We start from the raw sequence: 24296 nt of genomic DNA, 5'->3' as shown, positions 1-24296 counted from the left end.
ATGCCCTTGACCGGAATCGAACCCGGGACCCTTCAGTCCGCAGGCCGATGCTCTATCCACTGAGCCAAACCGGTCAGGGCGACCATGTTTGTCTATTATTAGATAGGATAGATGCTTTGTGAACAAGTTTTTGCATGTGTATAAGCTTGTTTTTGTGTTTTTAATTCTAAGGTGAATTTTTATTTCTACAAAAAAAGGCAGTCAAGCCCTGACCGGTTTGGCTCAGTGGACAGAGCGTCGGCCTGCGGACTGGAGGGTCCCAGGTTCGATTCCGGTCAAGGGCATGTACCCTGGTTGCGGGCGCATCCCCAGTGGGGGGTGTGCAGGAGGCAGCTGATCGATGTTTCTCTCTCATCGATGTTTCTAGCTCTCTATTCCTCTCCCTTCCTCTCTGTGAAAAATCAATAAAATATATTTTTAAAAAAAGGCAGTCAAAACAATGTAAAACACAGGTAAAGAACATTACTGAGTGAGCTCCAAGTGGAGCTTGACTCTGCAAAGGCTGTGCGTCCAGAGGGAGAAAGGCCATCTTGTTCCTGGGCTGGCCTGGCTGGCTGCTTCGAAGGAAGATGCCAGCAGGGCATCGGTGACCCCGGACTGGTTCTGGCTCTAGCTGAGTCCTGCCAATACCAACCCTGCAAAGGGTCAAACCGTGCTGATGAGGGCTGGGGTGGGGCTGCTGCTCTGAGGAGGTGGAGAATGAGCACATTCGGATGGAGCTTGCTGACCGGTGAGTGTGGAATTTCAAATGGACATTCTGGGTTTAGTGTTGTCTGTAACGACCAGTACATCTTCTAAAATGGCTGCAGGGAGGGGCGTAAAACTTTGACTTCAGGGGCCTTTAACTGATGAGAAGTTACTGGAACAAGTGCAGTGTCCTCTGGCTGGCTGCCCCCTCCCCCTGGGTGGCCACAGACCTGATATTGCACGGTCTCCCCCAGCAGGCGGGCCTCACACAGGCATCAGGGTTGCCATTTAAGCAGTGTTATTGTGGTAACATTGGCCAGATTTTTACATAAGAGGTGGGCCTCCCTTTTCACAGTTTTTTTGGGGTTTTTTTTTGGTGGTGGTGGTTTGCTTGTTTTTAAAATTTTTAAAAAAGGATGTTATAAATTGGAATCAGAATAACTTGAATGAAATCCCACACTGGGCAGTGCAACATGGGATAAGAGAAGCCACCAGACCAAACAGAGCTGTCTCTTCTCCTTTGTGGAGGAGATGGGGTCTAGGTCTGGGAAAGTGGAAGAGTGAGAAATAAACTGAATACAAGAAAGTGGGCGTTGAAAGGGCATGGGAAGAAAGGGAACCACAACCTTTTATTTTAAACCTTAAGGTCTAGCCCTGGCTGGTTTGGCTCAGTGGATAGAGCATTGGCCTGTGGGATAAAGGGTCCCGGGTTCAATTCCAGTCAAGGGCACCTGCCTGGGGGCCGTGCAGGAGGCAGATGATCAATGATTCTCATCATTGATGTTTTTATCTCTCTGTCCCTCTCCCTTCCTCTCTGAAATCAATAAAATATATTTTTAAAAAAGAAAGAGTATCTTTAAAAAAAGAAAAAAAAGGAAGAAAACTGTAGAAAGTTAGTAACTGCCACAAGCGAACGCCAGGCGGTGGCCAGTGCCAATTTTCCAGAGCCCTGCTTCTCGGGGTGTCTGAATGCACAGCTCAGGGTCTCTGCTCACACTCGCTGGAATTAATCGCGGCAGGTCTTAGTCCACAGGTCGCTTTCCCCCATATTTCTTTGTAAACTCCAGCATTCTTACAGAAGCTGGTACGGTCCTTGGAGTGTTCTTCAGCTAGGTCAGCCCGAAGCAGGTGCTCAGGTTGGGTGGGGTCGTTCAGTGCTATGAGAGACTGGATTACTTACTTGGTCAGTTTTGGTTGCTGGCTTCCTATTTTCAGCACTAATTCCTGGCAGACAGACCTGCCCCTTTTCATTGATGCTGGGGTGATAGATCTTTGTTTTAAATGTGGTCTTCGGTGGTTTGAATGGGTATTCTGCTGGGACGTTGATTTCCATTCTGAAGGCCCCCTAATCCGATGGAGGGTGTCAGGGACAATAAGCCTTTGCCAAGTCAACAAATTAGCTTCATCAACCTGGATGTTACAGAGGTTTTCATTCCAAATTTTCAGGTTTTTTTAAGCTCCTTCATCAGCCTCCTGCTGGCCGCCATCTTGGATCTGGTCTGTGTGTAAGTTTTTATGTTTTCATTTATTTTGAGTATATACCTAAGAGTGGAATTGTTGGGTCATGTGGTTATGCCCATATGATTAAAAACATTTAGTATTGCCGTAGCCGGTTTGGCTCAGTGGATAGAGCGTCGGCCTGCGGACTCAAGGGTCCCAGGTTCGATTCCGGTCAAGGGCATGTACCTTGGTTGCGGGCACATCCCCGGTGGGGGGTGTGCAGGAGGCAGCTGATCGATGTTTCTCTCTCATCAATGTTTCTAACTCTCTATCCCTCTCCCTTCCTCTCTGTAAAAAATCAATAAAATATATTTAAAAAAGTAAAAAATAAAAACATTTAGTATTTTGAGGAACTGCCAACTTCTTCTCCAAAGTGGCTGCACCATTACATATTTCAATTCACAGTGTAGAAGGTGTTTTTTTTTTAATTTAAATTTATTTATTGAAAGCTCCACCACGATCAATAGAGTGCCAGTGCCACCTTCATAAATAAAAGAAAGCTGATGAACGTATACCTTTAAAAGTCCGGGAACTTTGTCCACCTGCCCTAAGCCCAAGGCCTGCTCCCTAGAAGCAGGAAATCAGCACGTGTCCCAGAGGCATGCGACCATCCTGGCACCACGCTGAGACTCTTCCTGGCATAGAAGGACTGGAAGAGAATGGGAAGGGAGCCCCTATTTTACTCTTTGTGCTTAACCCAGGCCCGAAACTACCTACAAACATCTCAAGAGAATGAGGGTATCCACCTGATATTTGAGGAATGCTGGACTAGAGACTCCCTCTGCATCATGCTCAACACAATGTGGAAACAACGTTCTCTGAGCACACCTTCCAGGCACTACCAGAGTCCCCTCCCCATGCGCCTGCTCACACCAAGGCCTAGCAACTCCCTCTCCCCTCTGCCTGCCCCCCCGAAACACACATCAGAGATCACTGCTGACTCAGGTAGATGAGCCCACCAGCGGGAGTCCACGCCACTGAGCAGCATGAGCAGGAAGAGGGGCGGGGGGTGGGGGTCACCGGCTCCGTGGCGTGGTTGCCAAGATGCCACTGGGGAAAGCCCATGTTCACCAGTTGCTGGTTGAGGTCATTAAAGGGGGACGAAGCAGCACCCAGTCTGGCCCCGCCCCCGCCCAGCTTGGAAAGGCCAGGACCCCCAGGGGGCACAGTGGCCCCAATTGAGAAAGCTCTGTTGAGGGATGCTACTTCGAGGCAGGGTAGAGGTCCTCTTGCGGGGGTCATTGTCCTGCTTGATTTCCCCATTGGCCAAGATCCGCACCATCCTCCCAGGGGCTCTGCATCCCTTTCCTCCGACCACAGAAAGCCTGCAGGGGCGGCTCCCAGGCCTCTGCAGCTCCCAGGCCACTTCCTAAACATGGTGTCTTGAATGCCCATTAGAATAGTTGAGGACCAATGACGTTTAAACTGGATTCCCAAATATGCAAACCAGACAGAAGTGCCTTGGCTCTGATGGATGTGGGGGTATGTACCAGTTAATTCCAGCAACAAACAGAATCCGGCTCTAGAGCAGTGCTGTCCAATAGAACCTTCAGTAATGATTGCAATTTTCATATCTGCAGTTAAATTCTCTCATTAGTCTAGATTATAGCCATGGGCCGAATTAGATTGATAGAAGCCTACATAGACCACTGTGGACTAGGACCTGGTTTTTATTTTATATTTTTATTTTATTTTGAGAGTATGTTCATTAAAGCCAGGAATAGTGCAACAAGGAAGGGCTTAGGGTAGAAGGAGCAGCAGGAGCGAGAAGGCAGGACTGCTTTGGCTCTAGACATGCCATGGGAAAGAAGCGAGCCAACGCAGCTGCTGCCAGCTCAGTGGAGAGTCAGAGAAAAGGGGGCCTTGGGGACAGGGCCAAGGGCTTAGCCTGGGAGGGGCTGCCCCTGCCCATTGCTCCCCTGGCCCCTCGTGGGGACCCTTAGAGTTTAGGAGATGCAGGCCTATGAAGGAAGAAGGGGAGGGAAAGGCGAAGGCATGCTCCCAGGAGCGCACACTGGGACCTGGCTTGGAATCCTGATTCTACCTCCTACCAGCGGGGTGGTCTTAGGTAAGTCATGAATGTCTTTGAGCCACCACGGCTCGCTGTGTAATTGGAGTAGCACCCGCATCAGTGCTGGTGCTTAATCAACACTCACTCTTGAGGTGAACTCCTCCAGACGCATGGCTTTAAACAACGTCCAAATGCTGGTGTCCCCAAATTTACATTTCGAAATCTCCACTTGAGTGTCTAATAGGCATCTCAAATTTAGCATGTCCCCCGATGAACTCTTTATCTTCTCCCCAAACCCGCTCCACCCCAGCCTTCCCTTATTAGAAAACAACCGTTCTTTTCTGACAGTTGATCAGACCAAAGAGATTGGTGTTGTCTTTTAATCTCTCTCTCCCATATGTTAAAAAAACCCTGTTGGTTCTACCTCAAAAGTAGTCGGCAACCGACCACTTCTCTCCACATCTCCTATCATCCTGATTCAGACCCCATCATATCTCACCAGGTCCCGTGCAGGAGCCTCCTCGCTGGTCTCTCTGCCCCACCTTCGTCCCCACAACCTGTCTCACCCGTAGCATCCAGAGGGACCTTTTCAAAGGCAAAGCCCTGCAACAGCTCTCCATGGCCTCAGAGCAAAAGTCCTCAAGATCCGCTCGACGAGTCTGGTTCTGTTTCCTCTGTGACCTCCCTTTCCCATCTTCTCCGTCCTGTGCCCTGTTCCAGCCCCACGGGCCTCCTTGGGGGTTTCTAGAACATGCCAGGCATGATCCCATTTTAGGGCCTTTGACTTGGGTTTGTCCTCCTGTGTCATTCCCTTCCCCGGGGATTTCGTGGTTGGCTCCCTCACTTCCTCAGGTTTCTGTGTTAAGTTCCTCCATCATACTTAACGTTACATAATTGTGCAGACTCTCCGTCTCCTTTCGAGAGACGGTCACCTGCAGGAGGACAGATGACTGGCATTTTATTTGCTTCATTACTGTCTCATATGCCTGACAAGTAGTGTTCAACAAAATCTGTGGAATAAATGAACAAATTAAATAATGCTGTGAGGTAAATCTGTTATTCTCATTTTATTTCACTTTTTAAAATATTTTTATAGAGAGAAGAAGGGAGGGAGGGAGAGAGAGAGAGAGAGAGAGAGAGAGAGAGAGAGAAACATGGATGTGAGAGTGGTACATTGATTGGCTACCCCCTGCATGCCTCTCACCGGGGATTGACCTGGAAACCCAGGCACATGCCTTGACCGGGAATTGAACTGGCAACCTTTTGGTGCACGGGATGACGCTCGACCAACCGAACCACTCAGGTCAGGAAAACGGAGACTCAGAAAGGTGCCCAAGTGCACACAGTTAAGGACTGGTAGAGTCACCTCCAGGCCAGCCAGTCAGACTCCAAGGCCCAGGCTCTTGCTCATGACTGATGCATTGTCCATTGGCCATTACATACATGACATCAACCGGTATAAAGTCTGCTCTTACATAAAAATCAGATTTAGAAGTGAGTGCCAAGAGAACGCTGACTCCTTTTTGACTGAGAGAACTCATCATGCAAATTGTTCCTTTTGGGGTGAACCCAGGAAGCTCCGCCAAATGTGAAGTTGGTCACTCTATTAGCCATTTCTTCCACTTGGTTTTTTTCTCTCATTTTTATTAACCTTATCATCTACATTCTTTTTTAAAAGTAATCTTTATTGTTGAGATTATTACAGATGTCTCTCCTTTTTCCACCCATAGCTCCCCTCCACCTGGTTCCCACCCCACTCCTACCCGCTGACGGGGCCCACTCCTACCCGCTGACGGGGCCCACTCCTACCCGCTGACGGGGCCCACTCCTACCCGCTGACGGGGCCCACTCCTACCCGCTGACGGGGCCCACTCCTACCCGCTGACGGGGCCCACTCCTACCCGCTGACGGGGCCCACTCCTACCCGCTGACGGGGCCCACTCCTACCCGCTGACGGGGCCCACTCCTACCCGCTGACGGGGCCCACTCCTACCCGCTGACGGGGCCCACTCCTACCCGCTGACGGGGCCCACTCCTACCCGCTGACGGGGCCCACTCCTACCCGCTGACGGGGCCCACTCCTACCCGCTGACGGGGCCCACTCCTACCCGCTGACGGGGCCCACTCCTACCCGCTGACGGGGCCCACTCCTACCCGCTGACGGGGCCCACTCCTACCCGCTGACGGGGCCCACTCCTACCCGCTGACGGGGCCCACTCCTACCCGCTGACGGGGCCCACTCCTACCCGCTGACGGGGCCCACTCCTACCCGCTGACGGGGCCCACTCCTACCCGCTGACGGGGCCCACTCCTACCCGCTGACGGGGCCCACTCCTACCCGCTGACGGGGCCCACTCCTACCCGCTGACGGGGCCCACTCCTACCCGCTGACGGGGCCCACTCCTACCCGCTGACGGGGCCCACTCCTACCCGCTGACGGGGCCCACTCCTACCCGCTGACGGGGCCCACTCCTACCCGCTGACGGGGCCCACTCCTACCCGCTGACGGGGCCCACTCCTACCCGCTGACGGGGCCCACTCCTACCCGCTGACGGGGCCCACTCCTACCCGCTGACGGGGCCCACTCCTACCCGCTGACGGGGCCCACTCCTACCCGCTGACGGGGCCCACTCCTACCCGCTGACGGGGCCCACTCCTACCCGCTGACGGGGCCCACTCCTACCCGCTGACGGGGCCCACTCCTACCCGCTGACGGGGCCCACTCCTACCCGCTGACGGGGCCCACTCCTACCCGCTGACGGGGCCCACTCCTACCCGCTGACGGGGCCCACTCCTACCCGCTGACGGGGCCCACTCCTACCCGCTGACGGGGCCCACTCCTACCCGCTGACGGGGCCCACTCCTACCCGCTGACGGGGCCCACTCCTACCCGCTGACGGGGCCCACTCCTACCCGCTGACGGGGCCCACTCCTACCCGCTGACGGGGCCCACTCCTACCCGCTGACGGGGCCCACTCCTACCCGCTGACGGGGCCCACTCCTACCCGCTGACGGGGCCCACTCCTACCCGCTGACGGGGCCCACTCCTACCCGCTGACGGGGCCCACTCCTACCCGCTGACGGGGCCCACTCCTACCCGCTGACGGGGCCCACTCCTACCCGCTGACGGGGCCCACTCCTACCCGCTGACGGGGCCCACTCCTACCCGCTGACGGGGCCCACTCCTACCCGCTGACGGGGCCCACTCCTACTCCTGCCTGCTGACGGGGCCCACTCGCACCCGCTGATGGCGTGGAGCAATTGGGGCCGGCACCAGCAGCGGGTGTGAGCAGGGCCGGTGCCATTAGTGACTGTGAGTGGTGGCTGCTGTCCTGATCACCTCTCAGGAGCAGGGGTAGGTGGAGAAGCCCTCGGGGCGATCGGCCGGCAGCCGCCACTCACGCCTGCTGACAGTGCCGAGCGATGGGACCGGCACCCGGCATTGGCAATGGGTGTGAGCGGCGGCTCCGGTGCTGGCCGCGGGTGCAAACAGGGCCGGCACCAGCAGCAGGTACGAGTGCCAGGCGGGACCGCAGCGCGTGGGAGCAAAAAATTTTCAGTAACCACCACAGGCTTGCCCCAATGACAGCAACTGGCGCCCCACCTTGGTCTGGCACCCCTGCTCACCTGTTCCACTATCCCATCACGGCCGACGCCCACCATGTTCCGCACTCTGCCACCTGCTGCCAACGCCCGCCATGTTCTGCGCACGCCCCCTGGTGGTCAGCGCACATCATCGCAACTGGTTGTTTAGCTGTTCCACTATTTGGTCTATTTGCATATTAGGGTTTTATATATATAGATAAGCTTATGCCCCAATCAAAACAATTGAGAAGAAAGGTGGGTTTGAATGAGTCTCCTGTGTGTGATCCCATGCACTTGGTGTTCTAGGTCTGGGAGCAGTGGGGCAGTGAGGGGAACCAGAGGGAAATGGTTTTCAGCATGGCATTTGCTAGAATGTCTCTCTTGGATTGGTCCAGAGCCAGTGGTGTGGGCGACTTCTTTGAGAAGCACAGCAATTCAAATTTTATAATAAGGAATCTGGAGCTCAGGTGTGCCACTCTTCTTTCTAGGAGGCTCCAGTCTAGAGGTTTACTCCCAAGTATGACTTTAGATGGCTTTTATCCACAGGGGTGGCAGCTAGCGAGACGGCCCAAGCTCTGAAGACGCTGGCCCAGGCAGCCCGTGGAGTGGCTGCATCGACGAGTGACCCCGCAGCTGCACACGCCATGTTAGATTCTGCTCGCGATGTGATGGAGGGCTCGGCCATGCTCATCCAAGAAGCCAAGCAGGCCCTGATTGCTCCTGGAGATGCGGAGAGTCAGCAGAGGCTGGCCCAGCTGAGGCCCGGAACGGTGGTCATCACTAAAGTGGATGTGTTAGCAGACTCCCTCCTGAGCATTCTTCTTTTGGTGTGAACACTTACTCAGTGGGTGTTTTCAGGACCTTCCAAAGTGCCATAACAATGCTGCCCTTACCTACATAATACTTACTTTTGAAAAAAAATAGTATTTTTTTTTATTGATTTCAGAAAGAGAAAGGGAGAGGGAGAGAGAGAGAGATAGAAATATCAGAGATGAGACCACCCAGCAGGAGCTACAGAGAGATCTGCAGATTCCTCCTCTTTGTATCAGGTTTGGAAGTGCCCAGAGGCCCAACTGTGAAGCAAGGCAGGCTGGTGCCGGTGCCGGTTTTTGGGGCCTTTTATTGATAGGTTTGCAGCTCCCTGACCCAGCTGCAGCTTGTTTGACAGAGTTTTCACCTGAGAAAGGACAGACCATTCTATGCAAAAGCTGCTGTGCATAGCTTGGGTGGGGTTGTAAATTGGGTGGGGCGGGATCTCAGGGAATCACCAGGCTGGAGCAAACAGAAATGGCTGCCCGTCAGCCCTGCACAGAGGAGGTCCCAGCATGGGAACAATGTCCAAATTTTAAAATTGATTTGAGAGAGAGAGAGAAACATCAATTTGTTGTTCCACTTATTCATGCATTCATTGGTCGATTGGCCTATCAGGACGATGCTCTAACCAACTGAGCTACCCAGCCAGGGCTGTTCTTTGTTCATTTTCTAATTGAGATATAATTGACATATAATATTATAGTAGTTTCAATTGTACAGCATAATGATTTGATATTTGTATATATTGTGAAATGATCACCACATAAATCTAGTTAACATCCATGGCCACACAGTTACGATTTTTTTGTGTGTGTGTGATGAGAAATTTTAGGATCTACTCTCTTAGCAACTTTCAAATAAATGTACAGTATTGTTAACGATAGTCAGTGTGCTGTACATTACATCACCAGGACTTGTTTATTTTATATCTAGAAGTTTGTACCCTTTGACCCCCTCCCCCCATTTTGTCCATCCCACCTTTGGCAACCACCAATCTCTATCTGAGTTTGGTTTTCGTTTTGTCTGCTTTTTAGATTCCACATCTAAGTGAGATCAGACAGTATTTGTCTCTCTCTGTCTGACATATATCACTTAGCATAATGCCCTCAAGATCCATCCATGTTGTTGTAATGACAAGATTACCTTCCTTTATTTGACCAAATAATATTCATTGTATACATGTGCACCATATTTTCTTTATTCGTTGATCCATTGATGGACACCTGTGTTGCTTTCAGATCTTGCCTATTGGAAATAATGCTGCAATAAACGTAGGGTACAGATATATTTTTGAATTAATGTTTTCAGTTCCTTTATATAAATACCCAGAAGTTGAATTGCTGAATCAGATGGTAGTTTTTAGCTTTTTGAGGAACCTCCTTGCTGCTTTTCATAAAAGCTGCACCAATTTACATTCCCACCAACAGTGCACAAGGGGTTCATTTTCTTCACATCCTCTCCAACACTTGTTATTTCTTGTCCTTTTGACAATAGCCATTCCGATACATGGGAGGTGATACCCTATGATGGTTTCGACTTGTATTTCCCTGATGATTAGTGATATTGAGCACTTTTTTCATGTATCTGTTGACTATCTGTATGTCTTTTTCGGAAAAATATCTATTCAGATCCCGTACCCATTTTGAAATTGTTTGTTTCTTTGTTATTAAGTTGTATGAGTTGTTTATATATTTTGGATATTAACCCCTTATCAGATATATGATTGGATTTTTTTCTTGCATTTTTTAGGTTGCTTTTTCATTTTGATTGCTTCCTTTGCCGTGCAGAAGCTTTTTAGTTTGTTGTAGTTCATTTGTTTATTTTTGCTTTTGTTGCCTTTGCTTGTTTTTTATTGTTGTTGTTAATCCTCACTCAATGATATTTTCCCCCCCTGATTTCTAGAGAGAGTGGAAAGGAGGGAGGAGGAGGGGGAGAGAGAGAGAGAGAGAGAGAGAAACATCACTTGAGAGAGACATAGTGATTGGTTGTCTTCCGCAACCAACTGGAGCTGGCGAACCTGCAACTGAGGTACATGTCCTTGACCCCCTTGACTGGGAATCGAACCCAAGACCCTTCCATCCATGGGCCGACCCTCTAACCACAGAGCCAAACTGGCCAGGGTTGTTGCCTTTGCTTTTGGTGCTAAATTTGAAAACCACCAAGACTGATGTCAAGGAGCTTACCCCTACGTTTTCTTCTAAGATTTTTATATTTAAGTATTTTATCCATATTGAGTTGGTTTTTGTGTATGGTGTAAGACAGGGGTCTGTTTTCATTCTTTTTTATGCAAGTCTTTAGTTTTCCCAGAACAATTCATTGAAGAGACTATCCTTTACCCATTTGTATATTCTGGCTTCTTTGTCATAAGTTAATAGACTGTTTATGTGTGTGTTTACTTCTAGGCTCTCTCTTCTGTTCCATTGTTTTAGTGTCTGACTTTATGTCTATACTATACTGTTTTGATTACTACAGCTTTGTAATATAGTTTAAAATCAGGACGCATGATGCCTTCATCTTTGTTCTGATGGAAGATTATTTTGGCTATTTGAGATCTTTTATGCCACCATATACTTTTAGGATTGCTTGTTCTATTTCTGTGAAAAATACCATTGGCTTTAAAAAAAAAATCCTCACCCAATGATATATTTTTTAATTTATTTCAGAGAGAGAGCAAGGGAGAGAGAGAGAGAGAGAGAGAGAGATCAATGTGAAAGAGAAACATTGATCAGTTGCCTCCAGTATGCTCCTCGACAGGGGATCACCTGGGAATCGAACCCACAACCCGGGTATGTGTCCTGATCAGAATAGAACCTGCCACCCTTTAGTGCACAGGACTATACCATTGGATTTTTAAATTGAATCTGTAGATTGCATTGAGTAGTATGGACATTTTAACAACATTAATTTTTGGAGTATCTCTCCATTTATTTGTGTTATCTTCAATTTATTTCATCAATATCTTGTAGCTTTCAGTGTATAGGTCTTTCACCTCCTTTGTTAAATTTATTCCTAAATATTTTATCCTTTTTTAAAAATTAAATTCATTGGGGGTACTACTAGTTAATAACATAAATTTCAGGTATATAACCTTGTAACACAACATCTGTTTACTCTATTGTGCATTCACTACCCAAAGTCTAGTCTCCTGCCATTACCATATATCTTTCCCTTCTTCATCCTTCCACACTTCCCCTCTGTAACCACAATTCTGTTGTCTGTATTTAGGAGTTTGTTTGTTGTTTTCTTGTTTTAGACCCCACATTGGAATGAAATCTTCGGTTCTTGTCCTTTGCCATCTGCCCAAACAGTGCTGATCTTGAACTTCTGAGATGAGGCAAGTATTCCTCTGTGCTGTCCAGTGCAGCAGCCACATGTGGTGTTTGAGCACTTGGAATGTGCCTGGCTCGTTGTAATGGAGGAAATGAATTTTAAGTCTTACTTAATTTTGACTAATTTAAATTAAAACAGCCCCATGTGGTTGGTGGCTGCTGTATGGGCAGTGCCCCTCTAGGCAATGCGAGGAAGAGAGTGTAAGTAGTACCTACCCTGAGCATTATAAGAGTCAGTGTGCACAGAGCAGAAATCGGGCACAAGAGAGATAAAGGAAGGGAAGCCACAAGGTGACAACCAAGAATTTGGAACAGCCAACCTTTGCAGGGGTTGGGATCGCTGGCCCTGTTCCGAGAGCTCTCCATGTCCCTGCGCATTAAACCTCAGAACAAGGCTGCTGGGCAGGTACTGATAGTGTTAACCGCTTCTTGAGAATGAGCAACCTGAGGCAAAGTTTACATTTGTTGCCCAGGGTCACACAGTCAGTGGCTGAGCCTTGGTCTGGGCCAGGAAGTCTGGCTCCAGAGTCCACCCACTCAACCACTGTTGTGCCTGACAGCTGATATGGAAAATGAGCATAGAGGGGCTATGATTTTAAAGTAACAAAAGCACTTTATTACAAAGGGCCTAAACAGAGGGGCGTAGCTGACCTGGACAGTGGGTTGGTGTCAGCGAGTCAAATGCTCACCTATTGAGCTGGAACCAGTCGGTGATGGCAGGCACAATGGATCTATCAAGAAATAGCAGCCTTGGCTGGGTGGCTCAGAGTCGGAGCACCATCCTGTACACCAAAGGTTTGCAGGTTTGATTCCCCAGTCATGGCACATACCTAGGTTGCAGGTTTGATCCCTGGTAGTGTCCAGGGGGCAACCGATCTCTCTCTCTTTCTCAACACTAATAAGCATATCCTTGGGTGAGGATTAAAAAAAAAAAAAAGAGCCCTAACCGGTTTGGCTCAGTGGATAGAGCGTCGACCTGCGGACTGAAGGGTCCCAGGTTTGATTCCGGTCAAGGGCATGTACCTTGGTTGCCGGGCACATCCCCAGTAGGGAGTGTGCAGGAGGCAGCTGATCAATGTTTCTCTCTCATCGATGTTTCTAACTCTCTATCCCTCTCCCTTCCTCTCTGTAAAAAAATCAATAAAATATTTTTTAAAAAAAAGAAAAAGAAAAGAAATAGCAGAACAAGCATATTCTGCTTTAAGTATATGGATCCTCCAGGAGAACTGAGACTAGAATAGGTCAAAAGGATTTTAAAACGCGGTTTCTTTCCAGGACCACGGCTTGGAAGGGAAGAGAGAAGAGTATTACCATTCATGAGAAACCTTTGTGCTTATAATATGCGTTACTTTGACAAAAATTAAGAAATCATGATGTTCAACGAGTGCATTCGCCTTGCCGTCCTCTCTCTGGAGAGGGTGGCGGATGGGAGGAAAGGGCCCCAGGCTTTGAAACAAACGCAAACCCTGTAGCCCTGGGTCGACCTGGAGGCTCAGGGCGGCGGCTCAGGAAAATGTTAAAAGATATTAGATGGTCAGTTTGTTATAAAAGGAAAGAACTCAGCAACTGCCCGCTGGGAGAGATTCGCAGGGCAGAGCGTCCCCCTCTCCCAGTGCGCCGCTCTCCCCAAATCGCCACCGTCCACCGTCCAGAAGCTCCTGCTCTACCGTTAACATTTGCCACATGGGCTCTCCGTTCTCTCCGTTACTATTATTTGTGTTGTTGTTATTATTATTATTTTGTGGAACGATTTAAGAGGAAGTTGCTGCATGGTGCACCTTCACACCTACATACTTCAAATACGTATTTCCTGTGAACTAGGACATTCTTTTTCATAACCGCAACATGCTTGTTAAATTAAGGAACGTTGATGCTAAGTCAATACTATTGTCTACTCTAAGCCTGTGTTTGAATTTTGCCATTATCCCTGGGGCGTGCTTTGCGTTCTACCCCTCCCCGATCCCAGATCTGCTTCGGAATCCCACACTGCATTTAGTTGTCACACATCTCTCCTCTTTTAAGGCCTGGAAGAAGGTCTCAGGCTTTCTTAGTCCTTCCTGACACTGACGGTTTTGAAGAGTAGAGGGCAATTATTTTCTAAAATAACCCTTAATTTGGATTGGCGTGATATTTCTTTTAGATTTATTTATTGATTGATTTTGAGAGAGAGAGAGAGGGAGAGAGAGAGAGAAATTGTTTTGTTGTTCCACTTGGTTATGCATTCATTGGTTGATCCTTGTATGTGCCCTGACCCTTGGTGTATCAGGATGGCATTCTTTCTTTAAAAAAAAAATACATTTTTATTGATTTCAGCGAGGAAAGGAGAGGAAGAGAGAGATAGAAACATCAGTGATGAGAGAGAATCATTGACTGGCTGCCTTCTGCACCCCCCCATTGGGGATTGAGCCTGCAACCTGGGCACGTGCCCCTGACCAGAACCAAACCCGGGACCCTTCAGTCCGCAGGCCGATGCTCTAACCAGCCAGGGCAGGATGACATTCTTAACCAACTGAGCCGGCCAGGGCAGCTTGATATTTCTTCACAGTTGGACTCAGGTTATGCGTTTTTTGCTGGGGCTACCACAGAGGTGGCACTGTGCCCCTCTCAGCCCTCATATCTGGAGCCACCCCATGTTGGCTTGCCTCATTACCGGTGATGTTAACTTTGATCCCTTGGTTAAGATTTCTCCACCTAAAGTTGCATACTCTTCCTCGGTATGAACACATATCTTGTGAGGAGATACTGTAAGACTAAAACTACCCTATCCTGGTAAGCAACACCCCTTCCTGCCCCAATTTCACCCCATGGTTTTAACACCCGTCCTTACCTGAATCAGTTATCATGGTGGCTGTAACTTGGTCATTTTAAACTCTATATTCCTTCTTTAATGATGAGTTGGCTTTCTTACTGCAAAAGAACTTCCCTACTCGCCTTCCTCCCTTCGGCTTCCCCTCGTCCTTCGCTCTGCATCTCTAATATTTCCAGAATTGGTATGAGCTCATGGGTCCTTCCTTCATTCAGTGAGCACCGCCCTTACTCATCTTGATGCATAACGTGTCCCTGTTTTGCCAGAGGAAACTCCCTCAAGCTGGTTCCATGTCCTTCCCACAGGTTACCGTCATCCTGCGAGTGCCTCCTGCTTTCTAAGCACAAGATGTTCCAGGCGCACCTGGTGCTTTGCCTGCCCCGCGTTGGAATCAGCCACTGCCCAGGAGCCCTGGCCCCTTTGAAGGAGAGGGGTATCCAGAAGCCAAGATCCGGTGTCAGGCGCCGGCCCTGTTTTGAAGGTAGAGAAAACAGAATTTACAGATGGGTTGAATGAAGGTATAAGAGGAGAAGGGTCCCTATTCCCTTTAGCTTTTTAGACATTGCTTCCCTGAAGTCTTCCTAGACACTCCCTAAGGCTGAATCTAGCCTCTATTTTAGCAAGTTTTCTATCATGTGAACTTTATACACAGCATGTCTCTAAGCGCAGCATGGTACCTGTCAGACTCTGGCACTGCCCTGGAGATGCTCGCTCTGGGCCTTGGGCCCTTCAACCGGCCTGGTTTTGAAGCTCATCTCTAGCACTTGTTGGTTGTCTGAACCTGGACAAGTCTCTTAACTGGTTTCTCAGTTTCTTCATCTGCAAAGTTAGGGTGATAATATGTACCTCATAAATGCTATGTGAATGTAAAGTGCTTGGCATTGAGCCTGGCCCATTCTAGCTGCCTAAGGGAGTTTACCTAACCTCTCCTACCTTGTTTCCTCACCTGTGAAATGGGCTTGCACCCAGCTGATGTGGCTCAGCGGTTGAGTGCCAACGCAGGAACCAAGAGGTCACCATTTGATTCCCAGTCTGGGCACATGCCCGGGTTGTGGGCTCCATCCCCACTGGGGGGCATGCAGGAGGCAGCCAATCGATGATGTTTCTCCCATCGATGTTTCTATCTCTCTATCACTCTCCCTTCTTCTATCTCTAAAATAATCTATAAATATATATATACACACACATACATACACATATATATGTGTGTGTATGTATATATGTGTATATATACATACATATATACACATATATACTAGTGTGTGTGTGTGTGTGTGTGTGTGTATTTTTTATTTTTATTTTTTAAAGGGCTTGCTGTGAGGAACGGCTGGAATCCTGCATAGAGATTTGTACCTGAAAAACTGCGACTACCAGCATTTTCTAAGAGTATTTCCAAAGTCTTGCCCTTTTGTGACGTCCTGGGGCCACCGCCCGGTTCATATTCCATCCCCTCTCTCTCCACCCCGGGGTCCGCAGGCTGCGCTGCCAGGTCTCGTTCCCTGAGTGCTTCAGGCTGGATGCATCTACATCATCTCAGGTTTCCCCGGAACTGGGGCCCCACATGGAGCCTGGGGAACATACACTTTTGTCAGCAGCAATTGGGTGGGAATGACAATTTTGCCAAAAATAAATTTTGCATCCTGGCTGGTTTTTCTCAGTGGTTAGAGCGTCAGCCCTCGGACCGAAGAGTCGTGGGTTCGATTCCCGGGCAAGGGCATGAACCCTGGTTGGAGGTTCCCCGGCCCTGGTAGAGGCGTGTGCTGGAGGCAATCGATGTGTCTCTCTCACATCCATGTTTCTCTCTTTCTCCCCCCACTCCTCCCTGCCTCCCTCTCTCTGGAAATCAATGGGAAAAATATCTTGGGGTGAAGATTAAAAATAGATAGATAGATAAATTTTGCTTTAGTGATTTTTTTTAAAGATTGGAAAATTTGGGAATCTGTGCAGTCTTCCAAACATCTTTATTTTTTTAGAATTAAAAACATTTTTTCAACATCCTATTACTTTGCAACCAATTATTCCTACTTTTCTGTTTGTAGTAGCAAAATTTTGCAGCAACCTAAAGGTCCAACAATGGAATGGTTTCCTTCTTTCCTTCCTCCCTCCCTTCCTTCCTTCCTTCCTTCTTTCCTTCCTTCCTTCCTTCTTTCCTTCCTCCCTTTCTCCCTCCTCTCCCCTCTCCTGTCTCCCTCCCTCCCTCTCTCCTTCTTTCATTAGTTCAGTAAAAAAAGAAAAGTACAGAACAGTGTATGTAATGAAATCCTATATAATAAAAGCCTAATATGCAAATTGTTTGACCGGGAGTTCAACCGCTTGCTATGACGTGTGCTGACCACCAGAGGGTGGTGCGGAACATGATGGGCATCGTCGATGCGGCGCTGGCAGCCAGCAGCAGTGAAGGCGCTGCCGACTCTGATGGGCCCCGATGATGGGAGCAGGACTGTGGTGGGATGGTGGAGCAGGTGAATGGGTGGCACCAGGCCAAGGTGGGTGCGAGCAGGGGGCCCGATTGCCCCACCAATCGCCCCACAGACAGCGACCAGCAGTGGCAGTGCGGGGAGGGGTTGCCACCTGGCTCCCAGGTGCTGAGGTAGAGAGCAGAGGGCCCAGCCCTAACCGATCGTCCTGCAGGCAGTGTGGTGGAGCAGGTGAGGGGGTGGTGCCAGGCCACGGAGGGGTGCCAGATGGGGCTGCGGGGCTGCAAGGCTGGGGGCATGAGCTGGGGCCCAATCCCCGCAGGCCACCCTGAGGGACCCCACCCATGCATGAATTTGGGCATCAAGCCTCTAGTCTAAAATAATGAAACTAGAGGCCCGTTGCATGAAAATTCAGCCCGGCCTGCCCCCTCTCACAGTCCGGGAGCCCTCAGGGGTGGGAGGCGACCTGGCGATCAGGGGAAGGCAACGCCCCGTCACCCCTCTGCTGCTGCCACTGCCGGCAGCGCAAGCCTTGGCCAGCCCTGGTTACCTGAGCCTCGGGTGGCCCTGGGTGGCTGGAGGGCTGAGGGGACTGGGCACCGCCATCTTGTGGCTGTGGGCACCACCATCTTTGAGGGCGGGGCAGTCAATTAGCACCTTCCCTCCTTATTGGCTGTAGGCCGCCATCTTTGCGACGGTGTGAGGGTCAATTAGCATATTCCCTCTTTATTAGATAGGATACATGAATGCGTAAAGGCTTTGTTAGGAATGTTTACCTGCTGGTGGTGAATGGAGCCTCCCCAGTTTGCGCCCTCTGGCTGTTGGAGGGGCATCCCACCCGCTGTGGCCCTGAGCTTCCCTGCAGCGCCTGCTGCTGTGTGGCAGGCAGAGTCCTGGCCACTCCCTATCAGGCCGCTTCTCAGGTTTGTGTTTGCAGTTAGTAACTCTAAGGGGCAAAGTAATGTCTCCTGTAAGGACAGGGAGCAGGCTTCCTTACCGCCTGCTTGAAAAGAGAAATTCCCCAGCTGTGGGGCAAGCCCCTTTGTGTGCCCGAGCGGGCCTTGGGGGCGAGGGGAGCTGGTTACCACATAGCGCCTGCTGCTTGCTGTGCGGCGACTACTGAGCTCCTGTGTCTGGCCCAGGCGTCTCGGTCTTGGCGTCAGACTCGCCTGTTAGTGAGCCTGTGAGTGGGGCAGGGCCCAGGCCTGACGCTGGCCTGTTTCACCCATAGGTACATCTATTGCTTTTACAGTTTTTATGTTTTTAGAAAGAAGGCAAAAAAACAAAACCATACACATAGCAAAAGTCAGAGCTTACAAATTGGGGGAAAATCAGAAAACAGCAACCATCCAAAGAAGAAAATAACGAGCCTTCCTCATACCTGTCCTCAGAGACTTGGTTGGCACCCCAGCAGATCTCCCCAGACTGCTCTTTCCACGGAGTGCCACGTGTGTGCTAGGCCTCTATCAGAATCAGATCATGGCCTGTGCAGTGCTTGCAGCTGCCTTGACTTAGCTACGCAGCCACACGGGGCCACTGTGGCGGCCCTCCAGCTTCTTGAGAAGCAGTCAGGGGCTCACCAGGGATCCGTGCAGCCTGCAAAGGCTTTCTTTGCCCCCAGCAGAGTCAGGGGCTTCCTCTGGTACTTCCTGGATTCTGGCCTAACAGCTTGGGGACCACAAATGCAAAGGAAACCACCCTCCCCTCTCATTTCCTCCCCTGCACCCCCTAGTTCTTAAGTGCAGGTTCCCATCACCCCGGGTCTGACCCCCTTCCTTATCCCAGCTGAACCTCTTGCCGTCCCATTTCCCGCCCATTTCCCTGCTAAGACGGAGGACTCCCGACCCAGATTCCCCGTCCCACCCCAGCTCAGACCCCAGAGCCCCTGCACCACCTCAGACCCCGGAAAGAGTAAGTGATGCCGCTCTGGTCACAAGGCAGCAGTGGGAACAGGGCGGGTGGGGCAGGATGCTGGGGTGGGGTGGGTGGAGCCAGGGCCACTTCCTTTCCCCTTGGGGCCCCTGTCCGCCCAGTCCTACCCCAGCTTCAGGAGGAGTTGGAGCAGCCTGGCCCCAGGCCTGGGCCTTATCACGTGAGCTGGTAAGGGGGTGGGACTCGGTGGGCGGGGGTCTCATCAGACCTGGGAATGCGCCTATGGCTCGGAAAGACCCTGAAAAATGGCGGGAAAAGAGGATCAGGAGCCACTGGGGCTGAAGAGGGTCAGGGAAGGCCGGGAGGGGTGGCCGTTGCTGGTTGCAAGCTGCTATGGCCTGAGGGGGCCTAGGGGATAGAGTTGATGGAGGAGCTCCCAGCATCTGTTCCCTTGTTGTTTCTGATAATAGTAAAAGAAAGGGTGGAAAAAGCCGTTAAACCTCAGGTTAGGCCTGGCAATTGGTAGGGAAGTCGGCAGGAGGAAGGTCCTACCACCAGCCTCTTATGTGTTCCATTTCTCCACCCTCAGGTCCCAACCCCTGCTCATGTCTGTTGTCATGGAAATGACCCTGCTTCTCCTCTTCTTTGGGGGTCTGTGGGCCCAGAAGGTGGACACAGAGTCTCCGGAGATGTCTACACCCAGACAGACCTCTTTTTCTTTGGTCTCAAACATCTCTGAGGCCTCAAACCTTGATTCAGTGGCCTCCGATCAGGCAATAACAAGGGTCCCTGAGGAAAATGGCGGTACTGGGCACCAGGTCTCCCTGCCTTCCTCAACTCCATACGAAGTGTCCTCTCCTGAGACGTCCATGGCTGCCAGCGTTGGCCTCTTTATAGCTGATCCAATAGCCACCCAAGAAGTTCACACCAGGAAGTTATCAATGTTCCAGGAAAGCTCCACTGCAACCAGTGATCCTACTGTCCCAGCAATGACTACTCTGGGACTTCACACTACGGCTGGTGAAACCATGGCAACTAGCTCTCTGGAGACCTCCAGTGGGACATTGACAAGTAAATCTCCTGTCACCATGGCAACCAGCTCTCTGGAGCCCTCCAGTGGGACCAGTGGACTCCCTGTCACCATGACAACTAGCTCTTTGGAGACCTCTGATGTGACCAGTGGACCCCCTATCACCATAGCAACTAGCTCTCTGGAGACCTCCAATGGGACCAGTGGACGCCCTGTCACCATGGCAACCAGCTCTCTGAAGACTCCCAAGGAGACCAGTGGCTCGCCCATCTTTGGGGTAAACATACTCATGACTACCCCAGGCATCTCCACAAACAAAGGCAGTGGGCCTTCCCAAAGTTCAGATCAGAAGACAAGTAACACCCTGGTGGTGGCTGTGCTTGTGGCCCTGCTGGTGGTCATTATTCTCCTGGCACTCGTCCTACTGTGGCGCCGGCGGCAGAAGCGGAGGACGGGGGCTCTGACGCTAAACAGAGGTGGGAAGCACAATGGGGTGGTTGATGCCTGGGCTGGGCCCGCCCGAGTGTCTGATGAAGAGGCTGTGATAACAGCAGCAGGAGTGTCTGGTGGTGACAAGGGCTCTGGGGTCCCAGAAGGGGAGGGTTCTGGCCGTCGGCCCACACTCACCACTTTCTTTGGTAGACGGAAGTCTCGCCAGGGCTCCTTGGCGCTGGAGGAGCTAAAGGCCGAGTCAGCCGCCAGCCTGAAGGGGGAGGAAGAGCCACTGGTGGGCAGTGAGGATGAGGCTGTGGAGGCCCCCGCTTCTGACGGGCCGGTAGCGGGAGATGTGGAGGTCCCTTAGTGCTTGTGAATAACAAGTCTGGAGGTCAGAATCATTCCTAGCTTTCGGCACCCTCCTATCATCGCTTCCCTCCTCATCAGCACCCAGCGTTCGCACCCAGCATCTTCACTCTGAATCCTCATCTAGCTTCTTAACCCTGGACTTTCCAGCTCCGCACCCAACACCAGCACCTCCACCCAGCGCCCCAACCCAGCAGGAGGCCAGGGCCTGCACCCACAGAAGGCTCAGAGACTGAATGAATGAACTTCCTCACCAGCCCTACTTCTCTCCATCGCCTGTCCTCCACGTTTTGTCTTTGAAACCAGATGCTGAGTCTCTATGATGCCAATTTCCTTGGCCTATGATTGCTCAGAGGGTTCCCCAGGGACACCAGAGTCTGGGAAGAAGGAAATGACAAGCCAGAAACTTCCGTCTAGGATTACTCCGTAAAGCACATTTGGCCCGTAGATTAGGACAGCCACTGGGTGGACCCACGAAACTCCTTTAACTCGGGGCCACAGTGCTCTGCGGGGCCAGCCTGAAGCGGTGCCATCTAGCTGTGCTCTCAGGTGTGCCTGGTGCACACCTGGCCTCGAGGCTGGCCCCGGGCTCAAGCCACCACTCCCTCCCTCACTATGGACCATGGACCGAGGCAGCCAAAGGCTTCAGCTATGCCTCCTCCCGCCGGCAGAGGTGAGAAGAGCTCTGGGCGGGTGGAGTCCTCGGAAGCCCCAGCACCCATGTGGGTCCACTCATGGGTGTGGTTTGTGTGCAGGAGGCAAGGATGCGGTGGTTGTGGAGGGCAGTGGTGCGTGCAGAGGGCGTGAGGGCGGGGCAGGAAGGGTTTCGGGGCTGAAGACATGCCAGCTGCTGAGAACATCTGCACCCTCCTCTCTGCTCAGATGGGGTGGAGGTAGGAAAAGGCCAGGGAAAGAATGCTGGGCTTGATGGGAAGACGGCCCGTGTGACCCCAGCCCGGTTCTGCAGCCCAGCTGCTCGGCCCCCTCACAGCCTCCCCTGCACGGGAGCCAGGGGAGAGGAGCCCTGGGAGCGGGTCCTGGTGACGCTCTGCTGTCACATGTGTAATGTGTTTGTCTGTTGCAAGCTCCTGCCCTTCTCCAATGCGAGTCCGTGAGAGCCAGCTAAAGAGGATGTGCCACGCTGGCAGCACCAGGGGCTTCCCCTGTGGCTCTGGGACAGGCAGGAGGCGACAGGACCCAACTGGCTGTCCCTGAGAGCAGCCCAGGCCAGCGCCCAGGGAGCCGCATGGCCCAGAGGCGGTTGGTATTTCCCCAGGGCAAAGAGGAAATTTGCAAAGAGGAAGTTGTTGAGTCACTGGGGGCCAGTGGCTGAGAGCAGACAGATTGACCTACAAAACGAGGGCGGAGTAACAGGGGGTCACCATGGGACAGATGGGGAAAGGGCCCTGGCGGTCAGGTCATGAGGTGGGGGAGAGAGGGGCACAGAGGGGCTGGGGCGGAAATCCGGCCTTCACCGTGCAGACTGCGCCCACGAGGCTGTGTCTGGCACCTTTTCCTACTTCTCACAAGCGCTGTTTGGGCTGCCGGTAGCCCCACGGCAGCAGAAGTGAGTTCCCAAAGTCCCGTAGGGATTCTGTAGCTGTTGTCTTCGATTTATCAAACCAAGTCCCCGATCTCAGAAAATCTTGTCCCTGAACTCAGAGGCCAGCCCCTCCACCTGCTCGCGCAGCACGGCCGACTAGCTTCCTCGCTCCCAAGCTCCAAGGGCCCCCCTTTACCTCTGCAGGTTGCTTCCGAAGCCCACTGCCCCCAGGAATTACTTTTCCTACCTCTGTGACTTACCCAGTAAGTGTTCTCTGACAGTTTGGGTCTGGATTCTGAATTCTTTCCCAGCCACAACCCAAGTACCAAGGTGGCTGAAACCCAGGTTTGGTCTGCACCCACTGGTCAGACACCTGGTGCCAGTCCGCTGCCCACCACATCTTCACCTTCACAGAAACCCACTCCTGTGAGCCCGATTCAGAACTCGGCCACCTTTCCTGGCTGCCTCAGAGAGCTCATGACTAGTTTGGACATTTGTGTCCACACCTTCAGCATCTTAACTTGAACTTTGGATAGTGACAGTAAAACTTTAGTATCTACATGCCATGAGGGCCCTAGCCGGTTTGGTTCAGTGGATAGAGCATCAGCCTGCGGACTGAACAGTCCTGGGTTCGATTCCGGTCAAGGGCATGTACCTCAGTTGCAGGCTCTTCCCTGGCCCAGGCCCTGCCTGGGTGCATGAAGGAGGCAACCAATGGATGTGTTTCTCTCACATCGAAGTTTCTCTCTGTCTTTCCTTCTTTCTTCCACCCTCTCTGAAAATCAATGGAAAAATATCCTCGGGTGAGGATTAACGAAATTAATTAATTAATTAATAAAATATATGTCTCGAGGGACCCAGAGAAAGACAAATGCCATATGCTCTCACATGTGGAACCTAATGAACAAAATAAACTGACAAACAAAATAGGGTCCCAGGTTCGATTCTGGTCAAGGGCACATGCCCAGGTTGCGGGCTCGGTCCCCAGTGGAGGGCATGCAGGAGGCAGCCAATCAATGATTCTCTCTCATCATTGGTGTTTCTATCTCTCTTTCCCTCTTCTTTCCTCTCTGACATCAATAAAAATATAAAATGAAAAAAAAATAATGTTGCTGAATTCACAGAATCCTGGTGAGGATTCAGTGAGGTATATTTTTTAAAAAAACACAAAAAAACTATGTAATGATTTTGAAAAATGTCTACAATATAATGTCAAGTGGGAATATATAGTAACTGTGGTTATCTATAAAGGTTTATGGGTGATTTTTATTTTGTTTATACTTTTCTATATTTGCAAATTTTATACAATAAATGCCAATCACTTTACAATTACAAAAAATATGAGCTAATAGGTGTTCCCTGGGGGTGTGGTCTGGGGAGAGCTGCGGGAGGTGAGGCTGCAGAGGCCTGTGGGAGCCGTGCTAAGGGGCTGGAGCGTTCCCATTGGTCTGGAAGCCTGAGGGGAGTTAAACCGAAGCCGGCTTCACGCCTCCGTCTGAGGCCTCAGCAGGTGCTGCATACATCGTAGGTGTCTCATGCTTTCGGAAGGTTCCTGTTCGCTTGCCACTTCACTTGTACAAAAGACCTACACTGGTGCCTGTTTTCGTTAAATGAAAGAAATCCACAGAAGATTCTCACTCTCACCCACTGGACAGCATGATGCTAAGCGGAATAAGCCAGTTAGAGAAAGACAAATATCACATGATCTCACTTACATGTGGAATCTAATGAGCAAAACAAACTGATGAGCAAAGCCCTAGCTGGTTTGGCTCAGCGGATAGAATGTCGGCCTGCAGACTCAAGGGTCCCAGGTTCGATTCCGGTCAAGGGCATGTACCTGGGTTGCGGGCACATCCCCAGTAGGGGGCGTGCAAGAGGCAGCTGAATCGATGTTTCTCTCTC

General features: G+C 50.9%; 1 protein-coding gene and 1 pseudogene across 2 annotated transcripts in view; one reads left to right on the top strand and one right to left on the bottom strand.

Moving 5' to 3' along the window:
• Positions 1–1625: 1625 nt before the first annotated feature.
• Positions 1626–2174, bottom strand: LOC102241609 (annotated as a pseudogene).
• A 16998-nt stretch (positions 2175–19172) lies between these two features.
• SPN (sialophorin) overlaps positions 19173–24296 on the top strand; it is a 21175-nt gene continuing 16051 nt past the window's right edge. The window contains exons 1-2 of one of the 2 annotated variants that reach the window (XM_014529863.1): positions 19173–19248; positions 19610–20611. In XM_014529863.1, the coding sequence (XP_014385349.1) occupies positions 19626–20611 (986 nt within the window). In that variant the 5' untranslated portion in view covers positions 19173–19248; positions 19610–19625. Of the gene's footprint in view, positions 19249–19609; positions 23020–24296 lie in introns of those variants that run through there. The other variant, XM_014529865.1, reaches the window with a different exon arrangement.

The sequence above is a fragment of the Myotis brandtii genome, unplaced genomic scaffold (assembly GCF_000412655.1).
Source record: "Myotis brandtii unplaced genomic scaffold, ASM41265v1 scaffold698, whole genome shotgun sequence".
NCBI lineage: Eukaryota > Metazoa > Chordata > Mammalia > Chiroptera > Vespertilionidae > Myotis > Myotis brandtii.
Note: the sequence above shows the minus strand (reverse complement) of the source record. Positions and strands in the feature narration are given on the sequence as shown.